Genomic DNA, 22,612 nt, shown 5'->3' on the forward strand with positions numbered 1-22,612 from the left:
AGACTAGCCAGCGTCAACTAACTAGGGTGCGGTATTTGCAAATATACAGTGGATTCTAACGCAATTGAGGTCCGCCTCCGCTCGCGGGGCTCAAGTCACCAGCGAGTCTCTAACTAGCACGAAAGAAGCCTTTTGCAACAGATAAGCCGGAGCTGAACGCAATGCCTTGGGCACGTCGTTCTCCTCCATCGGACTGCCTATTTTGGGCAACTCTGACCCGTTGTGCAGAAGCGATATATTGGGAGTGAGACAGTAAAGACAGTACTATACTGACGTCACAAGCTGCTTTGTAAGCCGTTAGCTCGATAGTGACCAAAGACAGCTACGGTCGTCCGATGATACCGTGTGTATTTTCCGAGGCTATGTGCATATATCGATTAGTGACTAAGAAGAGGAACATCCGAAGTTAGGCTCATATGAACGCCGAGGGAATGGTCTGGGCTCGGCATCAAACAATGGTGCCAATTACACAAGTATCAAGGCAGAGATATGATGGCGTGCTTAGGCCATTGCATCTCAATATCCTTGAGGGATCGCATTGCAAGTTCTCGGCATATATAAAGAAAAGCACAACAACTCCGACGAAGACACATCTGCAGTCAGGGGATTTACAATAGTCAGGGTCATATAAGGTAAATCTGGTTCAGCCAGTAGTCCATTTAGGAAAGTCGCAGCAAGAGAATCAATACAGATTCTCGAACTCTGCCCCAGGATGCACTGCAAAGAATCTCTCAAAAAAAGGAGAATAAAACTGAACAATTTTGGAGGAAATCTCGCAGGCAAGAAATCTAGACGCGCAAATGCCTGATTCTCCACCACATGTTGCGCAAAGCCAAAGAAGAGTGTGCCAAACCCAGAACTTGTGTGTTTCTTCTCATTGGTTTGTGGATGCTGAACCACTGTCAGATATTTAAGAGCATCTTCTGTCTGCTGGTATGAAGATACTCCAGCTAAGCCGGACGGGCAATCTTCCAAGTAGAAAACGCGGTGAGAGTCAGGGCGGCTTTGCATTGCTTCGTACTCGACTAGATAAGTGTCGAGACTGGGGAGTTTTCCATTGTCCTCATTGTCGTCGTTCCTTCAAATACCCAGACCGTGCTCTTCCTCGAAAATCTGCCGACTGCTCAGATAATAGCCCCAGGTGATAACTCGTAATCTCTTCAACACTAGGGTATACTTGGGCTCGTCATTGCTTTTACTGGTCCAACAAGTCAAAGATCCAGGACAGCTTTTCGCCCATCAAGTCGATATAATCTTTGCATCTTCAGCATGATTCGAGATAATGTTTCCCGAATAGAGCTAATCTACCACCACAATGTAATTGGTTATTCTCCATTATTCACTCGCAAGCCTCTTAATTCTAACTCAATATGGAATACTAGTTTGAAACCGTGATCTTAAATTGGACTTCCCCCGCTTGAATGTGTTATCTTATAGTAGCACGTTCCCCTGATAGTCGATATAAGAGGCCATCAAGTACCCACTCTTGGTGTTCTCTGCAGTGTATGGTCTCAGGGCACTGCAACGAATATCTTTGAGCTTATGTCTCGCAGTGCCATCATTTCAAGCGCCCAAATAAACCGTAGATGCTTTTCAGGGTGCACTAGTAGAGTCTTGGTAGCCTGACACTTTCAAGATGATCACTTTTACATATATAGTTTGCGCATGAGCGCGATGCGCTCGTCGCCTAAATCTTAGACCTAGGCGTTTACATTATGAGACCTTCTCCTATGTCTGAGACTGTAGCCTTCAGTGTGTGGTGCGAGGTGAACCGACGTCATCAACCTGGGGTGATAAAATCGATCGGTACATTTGATGTTTAACCAAATTGCTGTAGTAGATTGCCAGGACTAGTGACGTTGGGGAATTCGGGGAAAACGTGATCATTATATGGGTAGGCCAGAATGATTATACATCAAGGGGTAGTATTCCTTTCGGCACAGTTAGCCGGCTTGAATGTTTCATGTCTCTAATACAACCTATTTCTGGTAGACTGGAGGACTGCGGGGATGTGACTAACTTGGAGGTTATCGAAGCTGCCTGGGAGTACGAAGTTGTCTCCAACTGCCGCGGAGTCGCCTATACCACCATCTAAAGCTGATTGACTATTATTTAGTGGCACTCGCCTAATTGCAATGGGTAGCGGAGCTACTCGTGACGCCGTGGGAACAGCACCTGCCTTGATCGTCTCGGTAAAGCTGGAGGCTTCTGATGGTGCTCGCTCAGGAGCACGTTTATCTTGGTCATCAATATTCTGGCGAGCTAGGCAATAGATCTCCTGTGGGTACAATATACATTCCGACATAGACTGAACTTGCGATTCCGAGGTAGACAACCTGTGGATTTCAGACAGTATTCTCGGGCTTTAATTTGTGACACAACTTACGGTTCATTTTCTGCACTGACTGGAGTTTGGGCTGACTGAGTGGCCGTAAGATCTTCAAGCTCAAGCTTGGCCTTCTTCACCACGTCCGACGCTGCCGTGTACTATACATCTTTGTTAGTGCTGCTGTGCCAAGGTGAAAAGGGGCCAAAAGTTCCATACCAATGGTTTCGCGAGCTGAAACATTGGAACCATTCTTTCAAGAGCCACAATGTTTGCTTGCATGCATGAAACAACATGTGGCCTAATCATGACAAACTTCGTGTATGAAGTTCCCAACCTGCGAGTGATATAGTGCGCAATGACCCTGGTTGAGTCATGAGCTATGACAGGTAGCCAGGTATCTGCAAACGCTTGAGGCCCGTGCTTCAAAGCTTCCTCGAACGTCAATGATATTGCCGTTGCGGTATCCAGACATCGGTCTTGGGTACGTTTTAGAAAACCTGACTGATCAGGAGGAAAGTCAATTGCTTCTCGATTTGGAAACAGTTCCCGCATACCAATACAATTGAGGTCACAGAGAGTTTGATGGTAGGTCCAATGAAGCAAAAGTAGTGCTCCAAGCTGTGCAGACTCTTTCCGCATATAAATAGCTGTTCGAGTGAACTGCAAGCTGCTGGGCAAACTCCGATACCATGACAGGAGGCTCATCTCAAGTTTTGCAAAGTCGGATTCCGGCAGCCAAGGCAGCAAGGCTGTGCCATGGTACTTGACATATCTTAATAGTTAGCCTGATTCATATGTACTAAGGACACACTGACTTCATGACTTTACGCCTGAGACTCGAAAGTCTAATGAACTGGGCTTGTAAATCTAGCGTGTCGGCAGGGCCTGTTGCGTGGTCCTCAGCTGCGACAAAGGGTAGATATTTCCCAATTTCAAGGGTCTCCACAATGCACGGTATCTCGAAGTTGAAGTTACGTTCGTTGCATGGTAGCTGAATCTTTATATCGCATTCTCGTAGTAGAGTTAACTCATCGGCACCACTTCCAACCCACTACACAAACACATCGATTAGTAATGCCGTAGTAGATAAATGGTGTATGACGAAACGAATGGTTTTCACTAGGAAAATGAGTGTTTTCTCACGGAGTCCATGATGTAAATGCTCCACATAAGTCGTCGTCTTGCTTCTCGAGATGACCATTGAAGCTGTCGCTCTGATGAAAGGATATCTTTCGTCTTTTCGAGGTTTATCTGTAATACCTGCGACATACGCACGGCTAGTCCAGTAAATATGAATGCGCTCGCGTAACTGCCGATTCGTAGATCATGCTCGTGTAGAAGAACCAGCGCCTGGCATGCGTGTAAGTCTGCTGTGATTTATGGATCTCAGCACAGAAAGGTGAGGTAGTTACCATAGTACTCTGTACCGACGCTTGATTTACGTCTATCACAAGCAATACCTTTGCTTTTGACGCCCACTGACTGCCGACGCGAATTGCGAAGTCCTCGGGCAATTCTCGTGGTCTAGCACTCTTGAGCGCATAGAACCTATGAATGTAGAATTAGCGACTTATTGGAACACACAGCATAGAAGCGGAGATCTTTACTTAGCACCTAAGGCACATATAATGTTCAATAGTGGATCTTTTTGTTGCGCCTCGAAAGGTTGTTCGTCCAATTGCTGCATGTACGATGACTTCTGGACAAACCCAAAGCAACGCAAGTTGTAAATATTGGCAAAAAACTCCTCGACAAGGACGATTATTCTGTTCTTCTCGGGTAGCTCAAGCGACATAAGCCTGGTTGATGTTAGCGGCTGGGTACCATATTGAGTATAGGAACGGTTTCACCAAGAGAGTTCGTTGGGGCAATAGACATGGCTGGTTTCGTTCCCTGGAAGTCTGTTGACATCCGTGCCAATTGGATCTGATAGATAGTTGTTTGAAGGCCTTCCCTCTGCATGAGCGCTATCTGAACTTGTTGAGTTTCTTGAAATATCCATGGGTTGAGGTTCTACGCCATGGCTATTCACAGCTTTTGAGATTGTATCGACCCATGCAGGCGCTTCGTTGCCATCATAGATACAACTGAAATTCTTCTGTTGACATCTTACACAGGTTGGGCGATCCCCAGAGCACTACACATGGGTGTCAAGAATTACTTCTCCAGAATGGGTCAGGGTGTCTTTGGGAGGATTGTGAAATAGTCATGAAGAATCCAGTGCTTTGAATGGCAGTATACACTGCATAGATACAGGGGAAATGGTAGAATATAATCCCAAAATGTGCTTACTCTCGTTTTCGAGCTGCGACAATTTTTGCAAGACCGATAGGTTCTTATACGCTTGAGACCTGTCTGGGTTTGCGCGAAGCCCTCAACAGGATCTTCATACTGCCGGACAATACTGCTGGCATTGGGGCAAGATAGATTGAGCCTTGTACAGTTCAGACATCCGCCAGGACGTTCATCGCATTTAACCTATAGGGCGCGTTAGCATACTTCAATGACCATAAAGATCGCTAGTGAACCAACCTTCCGGGAGCGACACGTGCGACAACCAGTCCTAGACCTTTGTTTGCCTTTGTTGTCCATTGGCTTTTCGTGATCTGCTTTGCCGCCGAGCTTTCCGTTATGGTTTGGCGGGCGATCGGCTATTCTCAGTTTACGTGAGACACTTGCCGCATATTTTATGATTCGTACAAAACTATGACCTTCTCTCCCCTGCCGCGCAAGTCAATCCGTATGTTGGACTAACCTTGCAAGTTTGTACTTGGACTCAACTGGGAAACCACCAGTACACCTGCAGATACATGTTTTTCGTTTAGGCTCTTGCGACGCAACTGTCCAAAAACCGCATAAGACACGGGAAGCTTTCGGGTTGGCGTGGATGACAGCTGGCTGGGGGCCATCGCAAATGTAAATGCCAGAGTCAGGGCCGCAATTTAAGGTGCCCCTCCACTGATGTCTCTTCGTAACGACTTAATTCCCCACTTAGCACCTAGCTTAGGTTAGAGACATCGCACAAGAGGACGGCATGCCGACTCTTTGACATCCTCGAAGTGTCATTCGTAATTGGATGAATCCTAGTATCGTCTGTTGCAGAGATGAGTAATGTACTCATTGGTTAATACCGAAAAAAAAAATCATTCCGCCACCATAATGCTCTGAATGATCGTGCGGACCGCTCACAGGCGTCTTCGAAGGTTCCAGCTATCAGCCCATACTTGAATGACTGCCTGTCGCCAAGCGTTACATAATAGTCTACGAGTGGACCTATGTGTAGTAGCACATGATAGATGGTCATTAGTAAGTAAAACAATTGTAACTATAGTATCTTGAGTATGATGATTCTTTCAGCAAATGATATACATTTCGAGACGAAAGCCCAAAGCTACCAGTTTTCATGACGTCATTGTCACAAATGGTGGCCGATCTAACACAGCACGTTCGATATTCCTTACATGCCAGTGATCTACATAGCATCAAAACTACGGCTTCCCGTGTTGGGTACGGAGACGAAACTTATTATCGCTGTAAGCTCCTAGTATATATCCTACATAAACAGGCCAAAATCGGTAGTAATAGGCGACGTCACCGCGAGCACGGTAGATGGGTCCTTTTGGTTTCATATTCTGCACTTGTCTCATATTTTTGTTCACGTTTGCCATATATTTGCCCGGCCCAAAAGTAGAACAATGTTAGCAATCAGACAGGGACTATGATCGTCAATGCTTTGTTGTCGGTATGTCAACTAGAGGGGCCGGCCTGTTTGGAATGGTTTTGAGCTCTGGACGGAATTCTGGTTGGCAAACAAACGGACCAATCTACGGGAGAAACCCACTATCTATGAGAGATCGACCGATGGCAAAATAGATGACAAATTAGGGTGAATTCTTGCTCAATCTTGAAACCGTTAATATAACACTGACATTGACATGTCTAGAGCCTAGTCACATGCTCCACATTCCACAGTACATCGCATATATTGAGCAATGACCCTTTCAGTTTACCATAAGATTTACAGATGATACCCGCGAGAGTGTATCCTTGAGTGGTTCTAACCGACTCGAGCTCAAAGCTTCATCTATGGAGGGACGAACTGTTTGTGAGAATGGAGACGAATATACTTGAATTTTGCCATGTGCTGTCACGGCCTCAGAATATGACTCCCTTTCCTTTCAGGCAACTCGAGAGAGCCGTTCCTAAAGCCTAATCTATACACTATCATTTGAGCCCAGCCGTTGCTATAGAGCGAATCCCCAGTAGTAATGGACGATAGACGTGTTGGAAATGTGTTATCATTTGGGCATACCCAGGCAAGAATAAGACTGTTGCGGATAGAATCGATAATCGACACAATTTTCTCAGTGTATGTATTTCATAAAGAATTACGTAGGTGATCTTGAGCAACGGCTTTTTGTTGGCACAATGGGATTTAAAACTCACAAGTAATTAGTCCAATTCACCACTTCTCTTGTCATTTCGGTAGCATTCGATGAAAGCATATATTAATTTGTATGTGCCTAGTGCAATACTAGCGGCTGAGCGTGCGTTCCATCACTGAGTGCCAGAGTGCATGCGGAACAATTGCAACCCCAACATCTTTGGTCCCATATCGTCGCTGCCTTTCTTAAAATGGCCGATCGTGATCAACGATCGGAATGTCCCTCAAATGTTATCCATGGGTATTTGGAGATGCCACCTCTATATGCTGTATATGCCCGACTGTAATATGGGAAACACCAACTCCGGCGCCATGCTCGAATCCAAGGAGCTATGAACAATGATGTGGTTCAGTAAGCAGTATTGTTTCTGCCAAAAATATACTGAGACTCATGAGTATGTAGCAGGTGAAAGACTCAATCCTGCCGATCAACCGATACTGAGTCGCCATACAGGATTCGTCACATATCTTCAATACCTTCGTCGTCAACGTCCACCTTCACTATCTTCTTAGGAGGAATGGACGCACCATGGCCCCGACGCATGGTCGAAGGACGGTAGCTACGGGGGTTTTGTGACACGCTCTGTTTGAGACTGTCCGGATTCTCTTTCCCGAGCCGCTCAACCTCTTTGGCGGCTGTCTCATGAGCATTATTCAACCGCCTTTTCATCTTTTCAATCTCTTCCGAACAATCACCATCGCGCAGGAACTGATGAGCAGCTCGCTCACACATACCCTGCACAAATTCCAAGGCTCTATCAAGTTCGTCATATATATCACTGGACGATTGATCGGGAGCTCCGACACCGCGGTTGAGCACTCCAGGCCCGCTATCTGTTAAGGTGCCTCTCATTTGCACATAGCCTGCGTTTGGCGGTCGGTAATGAGCAGGGCCCATGATGCGGGTACTCATATAACGCAGTTTGAGGTCCTCTGCTTCATAATTCCTCTGGCATTTGGCGGAGATTTTTGGGTCTGCCGCGATAAGCGCATCGCCTGGCTGCAGTGTTTCGTCGTCGTCGTCATCGTCGTCGTCGTCATCGTCCGGCATTTCGAGTTCCGCCAGTCGTTTGATTTCTGCAACCTTGGCTGCCATCTTCGCTTTGCGCATCTGATTTCTCTGGGCCGATACAAATTTGACAAGCTCTTCAAAAAATGACTGCACGAAACTGTCATAATAAACTATGATCATACTCCTGCTCCTGTAGGTAGGTACCGGACCTTCAGCACTGACCATCGAGTCGGTCTTCTGTTTTTTTCGGAGCACCGCACGGGCGCGCCTTTGCGCCGTCGCAGCTACTTCTTCTGTCTGTCGTCGGATCGATGAAGGTGTCTTCGGGTCGCTATCCGGGTTCGAACGATCTGCCGTTGATGGTTCTTGTACTTGTGATTTCTGCCGCTGCTGGCTTAGAGAATTTCGCGCCGGAGTGGCTGACAAGCCGCGAGGCGCTTCGGGTGTTGGGAAAGCCTCGCCGTCGTCTTTGGGCTTAAGTGACTCTGTCGAACCCTTATTCCTAAGGGAACGAGTAGGGGAGCCAGGCTTCTGGCCTTCAGCCTTGGCTAGGTTCGCCAAATCCAGCTGGCGTTGTTCGATTTGCCCATTGAGCTCATCAAGTCGCTTAACCCAGTCGGGTGCGTTGCAAACTAAAGTTCGTAATGTATCCATGGCGGTGCCGCAAATTGCTCCCCAGTCCAGCAATGCAGTTATGAATGTTCGGAGGACGACTCTCTGTTCCAAGGCACAGTCGCGAGTCTATTTAGACTAAGCTCTGCACTTCAACAAGACGCCGTTGCCCAGAAATAGCCGGGAGAAGGTGGCAATGCGGACCAAGCGGCGCCTCAGACGCGATTCATAACGATGAGCAGTATAAGGGCTCCACAGCTGGTAAGATAATGTACAAAATATGAGTGAAGTTACCTAGTAAAGATGAAAAACGAGGACAGAATTAGGAATGATTAAAAAGAATCCAAGCGGGTTTTCGGAGTATTGGACGATAAAAGCTACTAATAATACCCATCAGACCCGTCACACACCCCAGTCCTTAAGCCTGTGGAGAGACCAACGGTGGTATTCTTTGTTAGTTTGCAGTAGCTAGATTTGGGACTCAGGGGGACCCTGTATTTCTGCCAGGTGGTGCGGTGAGGGGGACATTGCCAAGGATTGCATGCTAGTGATTGACTTTGATGGTATGATCAGCGACTAATGAAATTCACAGCCAGAGTCAGAGTGCAAGTGTCTGGTGTGAAGCTGGTCCAGGAGGACAACCTGGCTGCTTGGCTGTCGAATGCCACTCATCTTAGAGCGATTGCCCGCGGCGCCTGTTGCAAATACTTGGCCTGCTTGGGCAGCTCTTCATGGTACTCGATATCGCGACTGAATGATGATGCAGTAGTGTTGAGTTGTAGAATGCGGTCAATGCTACAATATGATGAATAAGATTGCTGCAACCCTAGATTATTGTTGTCGTAAGGAAGCTTTTTTATTGATTTTTTATTTTACTTCAGTTGAGCCATCCCGCAGACGAGACGGGAGCAGTTTACAGTTCGTGACTTTAGGCTCTCGCCCAGGGGAGGATCAGCAGCGTGATTCTAGATCCAATGTTTCACTAAAAGTAATACCTGCCGCTGTTCTGGGGCAAACAGCTAGAGATGATACAGTTTCGTGAGAATCATACACCATGACTCAACGATGATCTCTTATCCCCTTGATGCTTTTCTTGTCTTGTTGTCAATTGAACAATCATCTTCATTTTCATGCCCGAAATTGGTCGCGACCTTGTTAGCACGTTTGTGGGGTAGAATTTTGCTGGGGTTGGTTGGTCTTTGGTCGAAAAGTACCATGTCCAGCATGATTATGCAAGATGAACAAGGGGTTTCTGTGCTTGGGGGAGGGAAGGCAACTTGCAGAGACTTGCTGTATTCGACTATATTAAGCGAATTCTCAAAGTCAATCCAGAATGGGAACGTCTTCATACCGAGCGGACTTCAATATGAGTACCTTCCTATAGAGCATAAATGGTTTAGACCACCAGTTATTGCAATTTAGTGCATGTGGAAACTTCATCCAGGTGGTGATCAGGCTTCTATGGCGCCGACTATCTGAATCTTAATGTGCTTCTGCTAGGAGTGGCTGGAGCTTCTTCCGCTCGGGGCAATCTACACCATGAGTTGCATCTGCAAGCGACTGGCGAGTTCGCAAAGCCACTCATGGGGAGAGCGTTACTTGAACGAATACCTTCCAAAAATGACCATCAACAAAGCCACTCGTGTGAAGAGGTAATTCCTTCGAAGCTCCAAGAACGCTTGCCCAACTGAGGCGGACAGGGGGGTGTATCTAAGACCGACAATCTGAGGGATCGGATCGTCTCAAGCGTTGCTGCAAGTGCGGGAAGAGAAACACACACAACCGCGGCCGAGATGGTCTACAATGGACAAGCATCAAAGTACGAAACATACCAGATCTACACATACATAGGGCTTATGCATAAAGTGCAAGGCGCCCAATTGGGTTAATAACGACTGTGGGCAAACGAAAGTCTCACGGGATGTCATGCAGAATCAGTCAAGAACTGAGCATACGAATACGGAGAGCGGCCTAGCCATCCGCTCAACCGCTCAATCTTGGCCACAACTTACTTGTCCGCCGTTGCAAGGTATAATCTTGGATTACTGATCAAACAGAGGACTATGGACGTAGTTCCTGTCGATGGGATCATGCGCTGATGTGCTCGCCGTTGGAAATCAAGGGATATCTATCAAGAGGAAGCCACGCATTCAATGCCGTAACCAGTGTGTTGAGAACGCCAACATTGTGACGTCTTGGCTTTCGTCTGAGCTAGCGATGCAATTGATGTGTTATGGTACATCTGCTTGTACATACATACACACTACGGAGTATAGCGGTGAAGCTAATATTCTGCCCCCAGTCTTCCGTTCTATAGCGTAACGGTGATCAGCCGCCAACCGTCTCGCAGTTCCGGGCATCCTCAGTGCTGTAGCATTGGATGCATGCATGGTCCTTTGCCAGTTTGCGCTAATGAAATGACATGCTGTAATCCCGAGGTCGATATCATGAACAAAATTTGTCTTGTCATGTCTCTGTTACTTCTAAGATGTTACGTGCGGTGCAGGACTGCAGAGCCAACCGCTGAATCTAATATGGAGAATGGAGAAAGATACTGTAAAGTACCTTTGATGATCTGACATTAGAAGTTGTTGGGCGCCTGCTTAAGGTGTTGTCACCCTGGACGTTTCGATACAGCGATCTTTTGCAGGCACCTAGATGTCAAGCCCGGCCCGCTTCAGAGTCGAAAGTCCCGTGCAGGAACACAATCTCGAGTGCCGCACAACAGCAGCAGATCAACCGTACGTTCAAAAAGACGCGCCTCAGTCTCCATATATGATGTAGCAGCATTGGTAAACTCGCGCGATAACATGTGCCGCTAAGGCCGAGGGTTGGACGTTGAAGTACGGCAAGGTAACACGGCAACACGGCCACATCGAGCACTCATGGTAGTGAAAGCCATCCTGAATGCGACAGGACTAGGGGCTCGGGCCGTGACATGACAGCAAACTCTATGATGCCTACAACCATAGCGCACCGTGACTTTCTGAACAGATGGCCTAAGGCCAGTGAGTGCCAACGGGCCGATAATGGATGGACGACAGGTACCAATCCCAATTGTGACGACCTCGGGCCCGAGGACAACCAAGTCAGTCAGACGCCTGTGTTTAAAGCGACCAAATGCGAAGTGGAATTGCCGGCAGCAGAGGTGTGTTGATGCTTCCCACCCTCGTATGCCACTCAGCTACCACTGAAGTACTTTTTATGCCAGTGCCTGCCTGTCCTCGAAGCGATTGGTTGTGTGGGGACGGGGTTTGCCATTTCGAGAAGCTTGCCTGATCGACATTAGTGGTGAATCGGTGATCCATCTCATCCATCATTGTGAACTCAGCGACGGCTCTCGATAGCGAGAGCCAGAACGATTTCATCCACTGACACCCCACATGCCGGCATTTCGTTCGGCGCTTGTTTTTGGAAGCAAAGTGTCTACCACCTAAGGTTAGGAAAGCTTGTCAGGTGACAGAACCCTAATTTACTATAAAACAATTACAAGTACAACAACTATCTTATGACCCCATTCCGCGATGCAACCTTTGTCAATTTGCTGCTAGAGCCCCATCATAGCAGCGGGTTGAACGCAAATGAGTTTGTGTCACATCCGCCGGGGGTTTGAATGGACGGAGTACGATGCCATGCGCGATTGGTCTTGGGTGCGCATGATCAGGAACGAGTTAAACTTATTTGGATGTCATTCTCATCCGAGCAAGCCGTTATTTGTAATGCATGACAACGCCTTCCCCGCTGTCGACAACACGTAATCTACACGTACCTACGCGCAGAGGAATGACAATGTCAGTAATCTGGTTTATCCATCGACTTGCGGCTGCGGACGTCTCGGGTGCGCTGCCAAAACCGTGAAGATATGGCCGTAATGCAACTCCTCTCAATGTGATTCCTCATATCGTTTCCAGATTCGGTCAAAGATCCGTAGCTACGTACGACAAGATCTTGTCTGCTTATTAGCATGCTCTAGCTTCGCAGGTGTGCTGGAAGCATCGTGACAGAATCGTACAACTCTTCAAGCAAAAGAAAACGAGCCTGCATTGTAGGCGTGTTGAGTTCGCATTCTCGCGGGCAGGGCGCGGGCACGGTGCGCTGGGAGGGGACATGGGAAAGATCCCCGGTCAATGCCGCAACGTGGATGTGATGCATGAGCGGCAAGCCACCCTTGTAGGTCCCCGAGGTACTCCACGTGGGAAATCGCCAGGTCCCCGAAACGCCCTGCAAATCACATCCTGTGCGTGCTCGTGTGCAAATTGTATTGATGTGAATGACTTGCTTTTGCGGCTTGTGGTGTGCTACGGCAGTTAACTGCCGCAGCGGAACGGCCCTCGAGATTGAGTTCATGAATCACCCTGTATGTACTAAGATCTTTAATTCGTTATTATCCCTTGGTCTTTGATACAGCCTTAGCCGGCAAGTGAAGATCATCATCGATTCTGCGGCTTTTTATAGAGATGAGGCTGGCAGTCCTAGGAAGCTCAATAGAACGTACGTACAGGCCTTGACCTCTCACTTGCTGTACCTTTCAATGAATATAACAAAGAGTCTAACTTTGTCATGCAATATTATTGTTAAAAAAACTTACTTATCATCTGGTCTACTACCTGAATGCGGCTCATATATGCTTCTGGTCTACAAAACTGACGCTGCAGTTCTAGGCATAATTAGGCAGACTAGATGAACATGGCATCGTTCAGGTCTCACAACCTGTGTTCCGCTACGACATAGCGAGGTCCGCAGCTCTTGCAAGAAGACAATTCCAAGTCATGGGTTATTATACTTCATCATCAGATAATATCCAAAGTGGGCATTGCACCAGAGCAGCGCGCCTATGAATTTCAAGCAAATGCTACGCGCTCGAGTTTTTAAGACTTGTAAGTATGTCGTTGGTGGGAAACTATTGACCTTCGAGCATGAGAACACCGGGTGTATTCGGTGCCCATATACCACCACTCTTAGCCTAGTAGCTTTGATATATGAATGGAATGCATCGTCGTTCGATTATCTTTAGATCATTTTTGACATATTGACGCCTCGCAAAACTAAGCATGGGGCAGATTCCTTGATCACTGAATTTTCTGTCTGCAAATTTTGTGTTCAAAACCAGTCGCTATTAGACCGGCTGATCAGATTCCACCAGTCCCTTCAGGAGCCATTTAGAGACATGATTTTTGCATGATGTTCGCTCAAGGCCACGTCTCGACCTTCTCCCACCCGTCCTCAACATGACCACCGGGATACTCTGGCTCTCCACCCTTCTCACCAACGAACCTGTAGATCCATCTGCGGGCCCTGGATGGGTCGCTCAGATCACAACGGTCAACCTCCTCGGGGACAATAACCACGACCCTAAAATTCTTCCTCGCGATCTCATCGTTGAGATCCGTGACCTTCTGGCCCAGCGCCAGGCCGTCATCGATCGGCAGACTCACGGGCCTGCCAGGTGGCGGATTCTTAAACGAACCTCTCATGCCAGGGGCGCAGTTGCCGAAATGCGCAGTAACCTCACGACTCCAGCTCCAGCCAGCCTCCTGTTTCGTCGCGTGCTGGGAGTTCCTTGTCCTCATCCTGCCCTGTAGCAGCTCCGTCGTCTCGTTCGCCTCGTCCACGTCCGGCCCCAGCACGTAGGCCCTGCCCCTGACGCGCCACTGCACCGCCGGCTCATGTGCCCAGAAGACGGCCTCAACCGGTCCGCCGCCACCTGTGCCCTGCAGCTTCCCGCTGTCGTCATCGTCGTCACTGAAGGCATTTCCGCCCTTGCTCGGAACTGCTGGCACGTCGCCCCACAGCTCTGGCATCTTGTCCATGCGCACATCCGTAGTAAAAGTCAAGAGCTCGCTGTCGAAAATCTGTGGGTTCAGCGGCGCATCGTTCTTGGGATTCACATCCATGTTGGCCAACATGCCGCGGAAAACGCAGGTGCGGGCACGGGGAATGTGCGTATACCCGTCGCCGACTTTGATGCCGTACGACGCGGATGGCGATGAAGAAGGGACTTTGCGAATGGTGCTCAGGACGAACTCGGGCGACTTCATCGATCCAACGTGTTCTAGAAAGAGGGTGCGCCACGGCGCACCGTTGGTACCGCTGGAGGACGACATGCTGGCGCTTTGGCTGGTGATGTGACTGCTCAGTTGTGAAATGCGGGATGAGATAGTGCTCGGAGGTAGTGATTTCGGCGACGCACGAAACATGGGTGCTTCTCCAATATCAATTGCAAGTATTGAGATGAACGAGTTGATCAGGTGCTCGGGCTCGTTTGATACAGGCGGCACCAGTCGTTAACGTCTAACCATAGGTCGAGGAATGATATGTCGCACGGTGATGACTCAACACTTGACCCACGTTGATGTCTACAACTAGAATCCCAATAGTTGATGCCGTGACGTCATTCGACTGACAAGTAAAACTTGTCAACTCTTGCAACCAGGATGCAAATGAAATTGTAAACCAAAACCGAGCGCGGTTAAGAATTAATCATTCCGAACCAGTCCTCCTGTATCGTTCCCAACTACCTGTTGAGTCCCTCGTCGATCTTCATAAGGTTAGACTAAGGCTAGGTAGTCTGGGCTTAGCGCATACTCTAGACTAGTCTAGGTAGAAGATTGGATCGCAAAGACACAAAACGCACAGAGAACACAGCCGAACGGAACGAATTTAGTACATATATACAACTATATACACATAAACGTATTGTACACATACGTAATACACAGTACAGAAATACCCAGCATACGCCGCCCAAGGCATACGCAAAAACGCCACGTACCCATGATATTTAAGTCATTTCACTCATGAGTGGCTTGTGCCATGCAAATGTCTAATGATGCAGTTTGCCTTTCTACCTTTAGACACGAAAAAAAAAACCCCCCCCGAAATACACCGTAGGCTAGGATAGCTATCTAGATTTTCAAAACACACCGATGATCTATGAAGACATAGAGCATCTTGTGAAACGCCAGTCAAATACGCCACGTTAGTGGGACATGACCAACGCCAACAATGCCATGCGGCAGTAAAGACCGTATCTCATCTAGCAAGAGTTAGCAATAGGTAAAACGACATGGAAAAGAAAAAAACTTAGATGAACTCACCTGTCTGAAGTACGCCGCTCTGTGGTCAAAGTCAACCTCCTCCGCGATCTCCTCATTTCTGGGTAGAGGGTGCAACACTGCCATCGTACTCTTTGCATGCTTCAAAGTCGCGTTATCAATGCGGTAAGAATCCTTGACTGCCTCGTACTCCTCTACGGTGGAGAACCTCTCCTTCTGTACCCTGGTGCAGTACAAGACATCACTTTTGGCGAGAATCTCCTTGGTCAAGGTCTCGGATTCGCACAAGAGCTGGCCAGAGGCAACAAGTTGCTCACGGACCTTGGGTGGCAGTCTGAGTGACTTGGGGGAAACGAGCTGCACTCTAGCTTGGTAGTGTCGCAGTAGGTACACTAGCGAGTGTACCGGACGGCCATACAAAAGATCACCGACGAAAGTGATAGTCAGACCTTGAACGGTACCAAGCTCTTCCCGAATAGTGAACAGGTCAAGGAATGCCTGTGTGGGATGCTCCTTGCTGCCATTACCACCGTTGATGACAGGTACATGCGCAAACTTCCTTGCAACATCAACGGATGACTCTTCAGGATGTCGGAGGACGACGGCATCGCCATAGCACTCAAGCGTTCTTAGAGTGTCCTGAAGTGTCTCTCCCTTCTGGACGGAAGAGTGAGAAGTGGTGATGGCAATTGTCCTACCACCAAGACGCTGCATAGCTGCATCAAATGAAGCTGATGTGCGTGTTGATGGTTCGTAAAACATAGTCGTGAGAACACGACCCTTCAAGACGTCAAGAACACCCTCTCGTTGGACACCCACTCGCATCTCCTGAGCAACGGTGAAAAGAAGATGCAGGTCAGAACGGTTGTACTGCTTCACTGACAGGACATGTTGTCCTTTGAAAGAGTTGGACTGTCGGAGCAACTGTTTGAGAGAATCCGTGGAAGGTTGTTGAACAGTGAGAGGAAGACCAAACTCCTCCCCGGTCGTGGAAACTCTTCGTCCGTCATCAAGAGCACCATCCAATGCCCGAGGCCTGAAGGAAGGTCTTTGTGCGAGAACGGATTGGCGTCTACCATGTGGACTGTCTGAGCCGAATCCAAGTGGATGAGTAGTAGGCTTGACAGCCGGTGACATAGGAGCCGGCATGCTGCCATGAGTTGACATATCTTGTCCAAGGGGTTGAATAGGTAGAACGCCGCCATCGAGGCAGACAGTCTTGCCGTTGAAGGTCACACGTTGTACGGCACCCTTCATGATCTTGCCAGCAAATGGAGTCCATGTGCCTGTGGAGGGAACGGTGTACGAACGGTCGATCTCTACCTCAATGGAAGTAGAAACTTGCTCGTGGAGCTCGAATATCTCCTTTGGATTGTCATACAGACGTGTCTTGACGTCGTCAACGGTCAATCTGCCTTGGGTAATGGATGTCAGAAGCAGTGGGAGGGTATCAGCAATACCAACAAGAGGGTCTGCCTCTACATTTTGGCTGTGGGCCAGCTGGTATGGAAGACTGCCAATAGAGAACACGTCGATAGTGCTGAGATGGTCCCAAAGAGCCTTTTGATCGGCAACAGTGGGTAGAGCCTTGCACTCTGGATAATCTTGCTGGGATAGATATAGGGAGTAGATTGAAACGTCACAAGTTACGTTCAGGCCCTTTTCCTTGCTAAGAGCAATCAAACGGATATCTTGCTTCGTGGTGACACTACTGACATGGATGCGTCTGCTATGGAGGCTCGCGAGCAGCAAGATCGAGGCAAGATCCGTGGTCTTCGCATCTGTCATAATAGGCTTGTGCGTTGGCCAAGAGTCAAAGTGAGCCATGACAGCTGCAACCTTGTTGATGTTATCTGACAGGTGGTTGAAAGGAATAAAGAGCGAGCCAACCTCGCTTGTGACTTGGCTGATCTGATCTGCATTGTCCGATGTAGCCGACACAGAGAAATTGTAGTCACAGTAACCACCGCGCTTGCTGTTCTGCTGAGCTAGCTTCAGGCTCTTAGCATCAATGATGGAGCCTTCTACACCCAACGGCATCACACGGATCATAGTGAGACCCGCAGCAACGGAAGCCTTGGTAACGGCCTGGAGATCATGGCTGCCTTGCGTAACAATTCCAGGAACGAATGCAGCAACATTTATCAAGCCTGGTAGGACAATTGTCCTGTGGCTTGTCTGATAATCGGTGTTCCTGACCTCGAGATCGAAATGTCTGGCAATAGCCTCAACCAGAATCTTGGCGTTCTTGACATTGGTAACCAGAGGAATCTGGTAGTCAACGGCCATACGTCTAGTCTGATATCCCTTGCTCATATAGTTGGCCGGTCGACGGTACTTGTTGTTGGATGGTAAGTTGATGTACAGATCGATCTTGTTGTTGGCAAGATGCTGCGTCAAGGAATACTCGGACCTCTGGTCCTCTTCGTCGGCACCAAGGACTTCGAGATATTGAACAGGGATACCGTTCTCTTGCAAGAAATCAGCGGTTCCCGCAGTGGCAAAGAGTTTATAGCCGAGTTTCTGCATCTTGGCGACAGAAGGCAGTATCTCCTGCTTGTCCTTGTAGGATCCGATTGACAAAAGAATGTTGGCGTTCGGGATTTTGAAGCCAGTAGAGATCAGAGCTTTGAGATAGGCCTCATACTTATTAGCACCGAAGCAAGCAACCTCTCCAGTAGATGCCATTTCCACACCCAACACAGGGTCTGCTCCTGAAAGTCGAGAAAAACTGAATTGGGGAACCTTGACACCGACACAATCTGGTGCAATCGTTGTAGCAGGGTACGCCACAAAGGGGACGTCCATGATCGCCTTAGTGGCCATCTCGATGAGATCTACACCCATGGTTTTGGACACAAAGGGGAACGATCGTGATGCTCTGACGTTACATTCAATGACCTTGATGTCGTTATCCTTGGCGATGAACTGAATGTTGAAAGGGCCAGTGACGTTCAAAGCAGCACCGATCTTCCTAGTGGCATCCTCGATGCGTGCAATTGTGGTGCGCTCAAGATCCTGCGGAGGCAAGATAAGAGTGGCATCACCAGAGTGAACGCCAGCGTTCTCAACGTGCTCAGAGATGAAGTGGCCAATAACCTTACCATCCTTGGCAACGGCGTCCATTTCAATCTCCTTGGCGTTCTCAATGTATTTTGTGATGACAACTGGGTGCAGAGGCGAGACGTCCACGGCCTGGTCTAGGAAGGACTCGAGGTCGGCCTCAGAGTATACAGTGTTCATGGCGGCGCCAGACAAAACGTATGACGGGCGGACAAGTACTGGGTAAGAGACCTTGTTGCAGAATGTCTTGGCCTCTTCAAGACTGGTCAGGACTTTCCAATCGGGTTGATCAACACCAATTCTGTCGAGTGTACGGGAGAACTTAAATCGATTTTCGGCAGTGTCGATCATTTCAGGCGAGGTTCCAAGTACCTTGACACCCGCATGGTGAAGTGGGAGGGCAATGTTGTTGGGTGTCTGGCCACCCATCGCTCCAAGAACACCACTTGCTCCTTCCATTTGGTAGATATCGAGGATAGTCTCGAGAGTGATGTTTTCAAAGTAAAGACGGTCCGCTTCATCATAATCGGTACTGACGGTCTCGGGGTTGTAGTTCACCATAACTGTCTTGAAACCAGTTTCCCTCAGTGTACGAATGGCTCGAACGGAACACCAATCGAACTCAACTGAGGAACCAATACGGTAAACGCCAGAACCCAGAACCATGACACCACGGTCATTGAATTCAAGGTCGTGTTCCGATGCATTGTACGTCAGATAGAGGTAGTTCGTGAATGCAGGGAACTCAGCAGCGACGGTGTCAATCTGCTTGACAAAAGGTGTGATGCCAGCGTCCAATCGCAGTTCTCGGACTTCGAGCTCGGTTGAGGACAAGTGCTTGGCAATTTGCTCATCACTGAAACCGAGGCGCTTGGCCTGGAGCAGAACGTCAGGACGCTGAGCAATATCGTCAACCTTGTATTGGGTCAAGGACTCGGCAAAGTTGTTCAGACCCATCAGTTTGTGCAAGAACCACTTGTCAATCTTGGTCAACTCCCAAATCTTGTCAACGGTGTATCCGGACGCCATAGCATTGGCGATAGCAAAAAGACGTTGATCAGAAGGTGTTTGTAGCTCATCATCGATCGACATAAGAGCCTTGGTCTCGCTGAAGCCCAGGTTGCTGAAGTTCACGGATCGAATAGCCTTCTGAATAGCTTCTTCAAAGTTCCGGCCGATACTCATGACTTCACCCACACTCTTCATGGAAGAACCAAGCTGAGTAGAAACTCGAGTAAACTTCTTCAAATCCCATCTAGGCATCTTGACAACAACGTAATCGAGGGAAGGCTCGAAACATGCGCATGTACTCTTGGTGACCGAGTTCTTGATGTCCTTCAATGGGATGTTAAGACCCAGCTTAGCAGCAATAAACGCTAGAGGGTACCCGGTAGCCTTGGAAGCCAAAGCCGATGAACGGGACAATCTGGCGTTGACCTCAATAATGCAGTATTCCTTTGAATCGGGGTTCAAGGCATATTGGATGTTGCACTCTCCGACGACGCCGAGGTGACGAATAACGTTGACAGCTGTCGTACGGAGCATATTGTAGTCGTCGTCGGACAAGGTCTGGGAAGGGGCCACAACGATAGAATCACCAGTATGAATACCAAGGGGATCGAAATTTTCCATGTTACAGACCGTGATGCAGTTGTCTTGAGCATCTCGGACCACTTCGTACTCAATCTCCTTCCATCCCTTCATGCTGCGCTCGATCAGCACTTGGGGACTGGCAGCAAAAGCCTTGTTGCAAAGGTCAAATAGTTCCTGCTCGTTGTTGGCAAAACCACTACCCAGACCACCAAGAGCGTATGCGGCTCTTACAATGACCGGAAAGCCAATGTCTTTGACCACGTGCATTGCCTCGTCGATGGTATTAGCAGAAGCAGACTTGGCACACTTCTCGCCAATGGACTCCATGCTGCGGGCAAACAATTCACGATCTTCGGTGGTAATGATTGTATCAATTGGTGTACCAAGAACCTTGACACCAAGCTCCTCGAACTCGTCCTTGAGTTGGATACCGACCTGAAGGGCAGTTTGACCACCAAAGGTGACATAGATGGCATCGGGACGCTCGTATTGAATGACCTTACGCACAAAGTCGGCTGTAACAGGGAGAAAGTACACCTTATCAGCAAGACCCTTCGATGTTTGGATCGTAGCGATATTGGGGTTGATGAGAACAGTATAGATGCCCTCCTCCTTCAAAGCCTTGATAGCTTGACTACCGGAGTAATCGAACTCTCCGGCTTGTCCAATGCTAAGACCGCCACTGCCGAGGACCAAGATCTTCTTGACACTGACAATGGGGTGTGCACGATTGTTCTCTTCGACTGTACCGCCGGGGAACTTGACAGGTGCATCCAACAACTTAGGATCATTTGCACAGTCAAGAATGGTGTTGATGAACACATCGAATAGGTACTCAGTGTCTCGCGGACCAGGTGTGCTCTCAGGGTGGAATTGTACACTGAAGTATGGCTTGCTGACATGCATAATTCCCTCATTGCTGCCGTCGTTGGCGTTGACAAACAGCTCCTGGTAACCAGTGGGAAGTGACTTGGGGTCCACAGCGTAGCCATGGTTCTGGGATGTGATATGACACTTTCCAGTGACCATGCTTGTGCAGGGAATATTATGACCACGGTTACCATACTTCAACTTGATAGTCTCAGCTCCAGCTGCTCTCGCAAGAAGCTGGTGTCCAAGACAGATACCGAATACTGGAGTGCGGTTCTTCTCCATGGTAGCAGCGATGTGTTTCACGGTGTCTTTCATGACTGCTGGGTCACCAGGTCCGTTTGAAACGAATAGTCCGTCATAGGATTTGCCAGCCTCACCAGAAAAGTCGTAGTCCCACGGGCATACCATGACCTCGACTCCGCGGTTGAGGAAACATCTAAGCTGGTTATGCTTCATACCCACATCAAGTATTATCACCCGCAGGTTACGACCCGATGGATGCTTTAACGCCTTATCGGGACTAGGCGAGTACAGCTTGGGGGTCTTGATAGAGACTAGCCACAAATAAGCACGATTCAAGGGTCTAGGAAGAGCAGTGACTTACCCTCAGCGACAAGATTCTTCTCGTTTGGGTCCACCCACTCAATTGTCTCGAAGTCTTCCCTGCTCAGCTTCTGTGTATAGCTTGAAACGCCGTTGGCTCCATTGGTCTTGTTCTGCTTCTGCAACATCATGCGCCCGAGCATGCTTCCTTCGACTCTGATCCGCTTCGTGAGGGCCCTGGTATCGACACCATAGACAGCAGGAACGCCCTGCTCCTTAAGCCATGTGCCCAGCGAGGAGGTGGCAAGATAGTGTGAGTAGTCTTCCCCGGAGTAAGAAGAGGTTACAAGACCAGCGATGTGGATCTGGTTGGCTTCGAAGTATTTGGGCAGATCTCCAAGGAGCTTGTCGGTTGCCTCCCTGGAAGGCACACCGTAGTTGCCTACCAGAGGGAAGGTGATGACCAGTATCTGGCCTCGATAGGAAGGATCTGTGATGGACTCAGGGTATCCTACCATGCCGGTCTGGAAGACTACCTCTCCGGCAACACTCTTGTTGGCACCGAAGCTGTAACCCTGGTAGGTCGAGCCATCTGCGAGTTCAAGGCATATGAGACCTTCATTGCTCGCGTCGACGACCCGCGCCGAGGCGGGATGGTGATGAACAACCTCCATCTTTTCGAGTTGTGTCCAAGGTCTGTAAAAGTAGCTCAGTCACAGCACCCCGCGCTTACTCTCGGCAGAGAAGAGACGGCCCCTATGGGGAAGATTGGGGAACAATGCAGCTCAGAAGCCCTGGTGATGAGCGCTCGTCTTGCTGCAGTTCGTCGATGGGCTCAAGTTCTCATTCCGCCTCTAAGTTGACTGGCGATTCTTGTAAGAATAGAGTTCCAAGAGGTCAGAAAAACTCGGTGAGCTTTTGGCACCGCTCTGGTTTCAACTTCAAAACTTTTTTTTTTCTGCTTCCGTCCCCGCAAGGCAATCGGTGGGGCAAGCGCCAGAAATATTTTCGATCTACAGCATCACTGACCAATCAGACTCCTGGTATGTCTCTGACCTGGACGAGTCGGGGAAAGACTTGCAGCTAGC

General features: G+C 48.7%; 4 protein-coding genes across 4 annotated transcripts; all 4 read right to left on the minus strand.

The window, feature by feature from the left end:
- Positions 1 to 1,969: 1,969 nt before the first annotated feature.
- Positions 1,970 to 5,238, minus strand: BKA67DRAFT_529793 (uncharacterized protein; the record flags this gene model as incomplete). Its single annotated transcript, XM_046099132.1, has 11 exons — positions 1,970 to 2,336; positions 2,387 to 2,487; positions 2,546 to 3,091; positions 3,141 to 3,380; positions 3,605 to 3,679; positions 3,790 to 3,877; positions 3,937 to 4,128; positions 4,180 to 4,466; positions 4,622 to 4,807; positions 4,862 to 4,980; positions 5,085 to 5,238. 11 exons carry the CDS (start codon positions 5,236 to 5,238, stop codon positions 1,970 to 1,972), a joined length of 2,355 nt encoding a protein of 784 aa, XP_045963781.1.
- Positions 5,239 to 7,034: 1,796 nt separating this feature from the next.
- BKA67DRAFT_21882 (uncharacterized protein) lies at positions 7,035 to 8,761 on the minus strand. Its single transcript, XM_046095552.1, has one exon. It carries the CDS (start codon positions 8,437 to 8,439, stop codon positions 7,234 to 7,236), a length of 1,206 nt encoding a protein of 401 aa, XP_045963782.1. The 5' UTR covers positions 8,440 to 8,761; the 3' UTR covers positions 7,035 to 7,233.
- A 4,825-nt stretch (positions 8,762 to 13,586) lies between these two features.
- On the minus strand, positions 13,587 to 14,501 carry BKA67DRAFT_529795 (pyridoxamine 5'-phosphate oxidase-domain-containing protein; the record flags this gene model as incomplete). Its single annotated transcript, XM_046099133.1, has 1 exon — positions 13,587 to 14,501. One exon carries the CDS (start codon positions 14,499 to 14,501, stop codon positions 13,587 to 13,589), a length of 915 nt encoding a protein of 304 aa, XP_045963783.1.
- A 539-nt stretch (positions 14,502 to 15,040) lies between these two features.
- On the minus strand, positions 15,041 to 22,471 carry BKA67DRAFT_545274 (uncharacterized protein). The gene is made up of 3 exons (XM_046101318.1): positions 21,586 to 22,471; positions 15,495 to 21,535; positions 15,041 to 15,433 (listed from the first exon to the last, which is right to left on the minus strand). Exons 1-3 carry the CDS (start codon positions 22,196 to 22,198, stop codon positions 15,377 to 15,379), a joined length of 6,711 nt encoding a protein of 2,236 aa, XP_045963784.1. The 5' UTR covers positions 22,199 to 22,471; the 3' UTR covers positions 15,041 to 15,376.
- Positions 22,472 to 22,612: the final 141 nt, after the last annotated feature.

Source organism: Truncatella angustata (genome assembly GCF_020726525.1).
Source record: "Truncatella angustata strain MPI-SDFR-AT-0073 chromosome Unknown BKA67scaffold_1, whole genome shotgun sequence".
NCBI classification, from domain to species: Eukaryota; Fungi; Ascomycota; class Sordariomycetes; order Amphisphaeriales; family Sporocadaceae; genus Truncatella; species Truncatella angustata.

Coding starts and splice junctions, on each gene's coding strand:
- BKA67DRAFT_545274 (XM_046101318.1), bottom strand. CDS start 22,198: ATGGAGGTTGTTCATCACCATCCCGCCTCGGCGCGGGTCGTCGACGCG. Junction 21,536..21,585: donor GAAGAATCTTGTCGCTGAGG/GTAAGTCACTGC, acceptor ATTTGTGGCTAG/TCTCTATCAAGACCCCCAAG. Junction 15,434..15,494: donor GAGCGGCGTACTTCAGACAG/GTGAGTTCATCT, acceptor AACTCTTGCTAG/ATGAGATACGGTCTTTACTG.
- BKA67DRAFT_21882 (XM_046095552.1), bottom strand. CDS start 8,439: ATGGATACATTACGAACTTTAGTTTGCAACGCACCCGACTGGGTTAAG.